This window comes from Danio rerio, chromosome 6 (assembly GCF_049306965.1).
Source record: "Danio rerio strain Tuebingen ecotype United States chromosome 6, GRCz12tu, whole genome shotgun sequence".
Taxonomy (NCBI): domain Eukaryota; kingdom Metazoa; phylum Chordata; class Actinopteri; order Cypriniformes; family Danionidae; genus Danio; species Danio rerio.
Window position 1 is genome coordinate 25,185,821 of NC_133181.1, and position 6,437 is coordinate 25,192,257.

At 34.6% G+C, this 6,437-nt stretch overlaps 1 protein-coding gene across 1 annotated transcript; it reads right to left on the reverse strand.

Annotated features, from left to right (window-relative positions):
- Positions 1-392: 392 nt before the first annotated feature.
- Positions 393-5,134, reverse strand: si:ch211-188c18.1. The gene is made up of 4 exons (NM_001386739.1): positions 5,007-5,134; positions 4,522-4,821; positions 3,184-3,320; positions 393-567 (listed from the first exon to the last, which is right to left on the reverse strand). The coding sequence occupies exons 1-4, from the start codon at positions 5,086-5,088 to the stop codon at positions 433-435; spliced, it is 654 nt and encodes a 217-aa protein (NP_001373668.1). The 5' UTR covers positions 5,089-5,134; the 3' UTR covers positions 393-432.
- Between the last annotated feature and the right edge of the window lie 1,303 nt (positions 5,135-6,437).

Below are 6,437 nucleotides of genomic sequence, written 5' to 3' on the forward strand. Positions count from 1 at the left end.
CAATTGACCTAGCCGAGGCTCGAATCAACGATCTTGCTGTGAGGCAACAGTACCACCCACTGTGCCACCCCTATTATTATTATTATTATTATTAATAATAATATTATTATTTTATGAAGTAAAAGAGGAGTGAAATATGATTATGGGTGTCAATTTCATAATTTAAAAATGGCCTGTTTAGTATCATATTGAAACTAACAAACACGTCATCCATTTTTTATTTCCACTGAGCATTCGGGTAAACATTTAATCACAAGTGAGACAGCATTAGCTAATTATATCTCTTCAGCTTCTGCATTTTTTATTCTTCACACTTAATCTACTTCAAATGTTTCTGAAAAACAGGAAGTTGAATTAATTTGTATGATATTCAAACAATAAGAATGTTGTCTTTTATGCTATGAACAATTACATGGGTAACAATCATGTGTTTTAAAGTTTATTTATAGGGTGGTAATCAGGGTTGATTAATGACCTTGCATTGGACAAGTTGCTCCGATTCATCTCTTCATAGACTGGGACTGAGAATTGATTTGATGGTGTGAATTGCTTTTTCCCCATACACCGCTTCACATGTGAATGACAAAAATGAAAAAAAAAAAGATGTCAAACATTTATGATACTATATATTAAATTTTATTTGTGCAAACGCACACATGCACTCACACACAAACACGGTACATTCTACCAGAAATGTGTGGTGAAAAGTTTGAGGTCATTTTTTTCTGTTTATCAAGGCCGCATTTATTAAATGTAAAAAAAAATAAAAATGTTTTTACATTTTTAAATACTTAATAAAATTGCTTTCTTATTTTTGTAGTTTCAACTGAAATTATTCTAGTCACTGTTGCTTTTTTACAATTATCATTAATAATAGTATTAATAAATTTACATTACAGTAATTTCGGAAGGATCATGTGTCTCTGAAGACTGGATTAAGGAAGCAGAAAAATCATCTTTAAAATCACTGTGGTAAATTATCAAATTTATTCTTAACTTTATGATTAAACTTCATTTGAACAGTTATTTTATATTGCAATAACATTTCACAATTTTACAAGTTGTACTGTGTTTTTGAATAAATAAATGCAGCCTTGGTGAGCAGAAGCTTAGTAAAGTACTCCAGCACATGCAAAGTATTTCATTCCAAAAACAAATCGTCACCTTAGAATTATAAAGTTCTATTTGACATTTTAGTCAAAATTGAGTTATTGACATATTCTTTTTAATTGACAACTTATTTACATTATTTACATATTTTTATAAGGGGTTTACATTTTAAGAAATTGTATTTAAAAAAACAAATGTTACACAAACTGTTTGCTATATGGAATGCAAAAACTTTGAAGCTCAATAAATCATTTAGAATGCAGATAGAACCTTATAATTAATATAAGGTGACAAAATTCTAAAATAAACTGATGATTGATTTCTGTGAAGAAATTTGTCATTCACTTGGTTCTCAGATTTTTATTTTTTTTACTGAAAACACTATACAGTATTTACTTTCTAATTGATAGATGCCATCGTGATGAACAGAATCACGGTTTTTAAAAAAAACTTGACCCCAAACTTTAGGCCAGTTATATATATATATATATACACACACATACACACACACACACACACACACAGTGGAAGTCAGAATTTTTAGCCTCACTGAATTATTAGCCCCAGTTTGTTTTTTCCCCCGATTTCGGTTTAATGGATAAAAGATTTTTTTTCATCACATTTCTAAACATCATAGTTTTAATAACTAATTTCTAATAACCAATTAATTCATCTTTGCCATGATGAAAGTATATAATATTTAACTAAATATTTATCAAGACACTTCTATACAGCTTAAAGTGACATTTAAAGGCTTAACTAGGCAGGTTAGGGTAATTAGGAAAGTTATTGTATAACAATGGTTTCTTTTGTAGACTATACAAAAAACATATAGCTTAAACGGGCTAATAATTCTGACTTTTAAATGGATTTTAAAAACATTTAAAACTGCTTTTATTCTAGCCAAAATAAAACAAATAAGACTTTCTCCAGAAGAAAAAATATGATCTGATATACTTTGTAAATGGACGACGAGGTGGCGTCAGGTCGCTGGTTCGACCCTTGGCTAGGTCGGTCGGCATTTTTGTGTAGAGTCTGCATGTTTTTCCCGCGTTCGCGTGGATTTGTTCGTAGAGTATGTGTGTGAATGAGTGTGAATGGATGTTTCCCAGTAATGGGTTGCGGTTGGAAGGGTATCTGCTGCGTAAAAAAGTTTGCGGTTCATTCCACTGTGGCAACCCCAGATTAATAAATGGACTAAACCGAAAATAAATAAATAAATAAAATAAATAAATTATATATATATATATGTGTGTGTGTGTGTGTTTTTTTATCATTATTATTTTAAATCAACTATCATAAACCAATGTACTATCATGGCCATTTTAAACTCTTCCTCCTCCCATATTTAAAATATTTAGCTTATGTAGCACTTTTATTTTGTGCCTAACCATATTTCATTCATTTTTCTTTGGCTTGTCAGTTTCATTTATCAGTGGTTGCCAGTTATTCCGGCATATATTTTACGCAGCGGATGACTTTCCAGCCACAACTCAGTACTGGGAAACATTCATACACTCTCACAACGGACAATTTTGTTTTCCCAATTCACTTATGGTGCATGTCTTTGAACTGTTGAGTAAACCAGTACCCGGAGGAAACCCATGCAGACGCAGGGAGAACATGCAAACTCCACACAATTGGCCCAGCCAGGATTCGAACCAGCAACCTTCTTGCTGTGAAGCGACGACTAACCACTGAGCCACCCGCCTGACCAGAATCATGTACAATATGTTTAATAAGGAAGGCAATAAAAATTAACAATGTTAAGCAAGCTCCAGCTTCAAAAAGACAGACACATATGCACTTAGACAAAAGAATGAGGCCAGAATTGTTTACAAGAATCTTGCTACTTGTGGTGCACAATTGCTAGAAGCATGTACCACAATATATAATTTGTATCATTGTCAAATCAGATATGTCATGCAAAGTGTTTTGTGGTCTAACAACATGGGGTATCTGATTTTTTGAAGCTCAATGACTTCCAACAAAGCCACATTTTTCTCACACTTTACATTTGATTTGTTCATTTTTCTATTATGCAAACAACATATGCTGTCATTTTATACCTACCTTCCGAATCACGCAGTAGAAACCAAAAAAGCACAGTAGACCCACAGCAGCACACAAAATGAAGATGATGATCACATAGGAATATGTATCAGGACACTCCGGGCGTGGGCACAATGGGCTTGGGTCTGGCACTGTGTCTTTTGCAAATAAAGAATTACAAAATTAAGACTAACTTTACATATTCTCAAACAAATTCTCAAACTCTTTATCTTAGTAGACATTCAACATATTTGATCTACTTTGTATCCACGGTGTTGGGAAGGTTACTTTTAAAATTTATTTCCTTACAAATTACATCCTTTAAATGTTTTTGGGTTTTTTTAAGAAAGTAATCTGCTCTTAATGCATTGTATTATTTTGAGTATTGGTGAATGTTTCACTGTCAAATGTATTAGTCAGTTGTCTTTTGTATAAAAACGATGGGTGTCAAAAATCACACCATCACTGTTGCAAAGTTGTCAAATATTAAGTAGGTACTGTACACTTAGGAATGTGCAAGATTTGGAGCTTTTTTTTTCTTTTTCAGCATCAGTGAACTGATCAACTAAATGAAAACATTTGTGGATAATTCAGTTAACAACAGAAAATAAAGATTTAATGATGCAATTACTTGTAAGTAGGGTCATTTTTAGAAACTGAATTATTATTTTGTATTGAGGAGTAAGTAATCTAATATGTACATCGGTGTGATCAATCATTATGTATATCAATGTGATATAACTTTAGTACAGAAAAATATTTTTCTAAAATGAATGCAGATTTATATATCCTGCAAAGGGTTTGTGCATTAGCAGAAAGCGTGTACATAACTGTCAGAGTCAGGGAATAACTCTTTGCTATTTGCATAAAACAGATAGTTCAGGCAAAAATCTAAATTCTTACATCGTTTACTTGCCCTTGACTTGTTAAAAAAATTCTGTTGAATGTTAAACACAAAAAATAGAAATGTTGAGAAATGTTGGCAAATGCCAGCCATTGACTTCCAAATTAATAACAACAAAACAATGGAAGTCTGTATCAAATGAATTTCCACATTCAGTGTATCTTCATTTGAAGACTGAAGATTAAATGCTGTTTTGAGTTTTAATCAAATTTAAAACTGCATTAAATCTAAAATATTTTTCAGATGTAACTCTAATATGATTAGTACCAATTCAAAATATCATTTTAATGACATTCAGTAACTCATACTTTGTATTTTAAATATGTTATTTAGTGTGTAATAACATGTATTACTTCCAAGTCACCAACCCTGTGTACTGTATACAGCATATTCATACAGACAATAAACATGATGCTATAATAAAGTTATTTTTAGAAAGTGCAAGACAAACTTACCTATCCATAACAAAGTGAATTTGCTAAGGGTAATTATTTCTTCTTTATTATATTCACACCAATAAAGTCCAGCGTCGTCAAGAGTTGCATTTAGGATGGTGACATTTAGGTTGGGGAATGCTGTACTTACTCTGATTTTGGATTCTTTAATTTCTTTATAGGTAAGAGTGTTATCTTTGTAAAGGTATACAATTTCCTTCAGTTTACTAGCCTTTTCTTGTCTGTACATGTACACACCATGTTGATCAGGTTTATTAGTGCACTCAATGGTGGTGTCTTTCCCCAAAGCTCCAGTTAATTCTGTAACGGTTAAAAAAAAAACATTTATTGAGACATTTTTATTTTCAAACACATACAGGTACTAATACATTTGCAAAACATATAATGCAACTTTTTTGCTAAACATTTTCCACAACAGGATTAACCGTATTAATAATACTGATAAAAATAACAATAAAACATTACATACATATACAAATTACTACCTTTCAGATATGTGGCTGCCAACGAGGAGCTTTTTAAACAGATCATGACCAGCAGAAAACTGTATTTTACAATGCACATCATCCTTAAAGCTCTAAGTGTTGTTTGAGCAACAAGTGGAAGTTATGGTTGCATTTCTGAGAACTAGTGAATGATGATAGCGGTTGTCAGACAGGCCTTTTTTTTTCTTGAAAGAAACAGGCAACCACGTGTTTTGTGTTGTAAATAGTGTTATCATAAAAGCTGAATATGTATAAATAAAAAATGCATCAATAAATAAATGTACAGTTACAATTCCAAAAAAATGTTGGCAAAGTTTACAAAAAATGTAATATTGTAATATCTAAATTAAACACTTTTGAAACAGTCCATGATAAACTGTTTGAAATGGGCACACATAGGATTTATTTTTTTGCATTTATTTGACCTAATTGTTCCAGCATCTCCCATATAAGTCATTTAGCTATTCATTTGTTCCCAAACCCATCCTTAGCGCTAGGATAATCTAAGCTGATTGGACCGATGACCCAGTCTGTTGTAACTGGTTGACTGGGTTTAATGCGAGACAGAAAGAAATTAAATTAAACACCAGCATATTATTCTTCTCTTAAACCTAACCTATAAGTCATAACAATGACACACATTCAGTATTAATCCACAGTGGTAAAAGTTGATGGTGGCTATATCAACAAACAGCAGAGGATAACTAGCTCAAAAATGCATTTAAATCAGTAAAGGAAAAAGCATGCATTACATTTTTAACATAGTTTTTAAGACCTTAAGAAACCGTAGGGTTGGAGATGGTTCATCCCCTAGCTCCGCGGCCGGACTGACTAGATGGGTGTTACATAGAGGACCAGAAGGCGAAGCCTTCGAAGCCTCTCGTCCCCTTCTTCCCGGAGGTGCACAGTAGGCTCACGGAGTCTTGGAGGGCACCTTCCTCTGCCCGTGCTGCGTCTTCCTTCGCCCTCACCACCCTTGATGGTGGAGCTGCCAGGGGGTATGAGGCGATCCCGCCGGTGGAGGGTGCCATTGCAGTCAGTCTTTGTCCGCGTGGCGCCCCTACTTGGCACGGTCCGCCCCATCTCCCGTCCAAAGCCTGTAGGTTATCTGCCTCCCTCGGAGCTAGAGCTTACAAGGCTGCGGGCCAGGCTGCTTCCACCTTGCATGTAATGGCCACCTACCAGCGCTACCAAGCGCAGGCGCTGGCCGAGCTGCACGAGGGTGGGTCTAACCCAGGCTTGTTACACAAGCTGCGCACCGCAACCGACTATGCTCTCCGGACTACTAAGTCCGTCGTGTGTGCGCTGGGGAAGACGATGAGCACACTTGTGGTCCAGGAACGCCACCTCTGGCTAAACCTGGCTGATATGCGCGATGTTGACAAAGTTCGCTTTCTTGACTAGCCCATATCCCAGGCTGGCCTGTTCGGT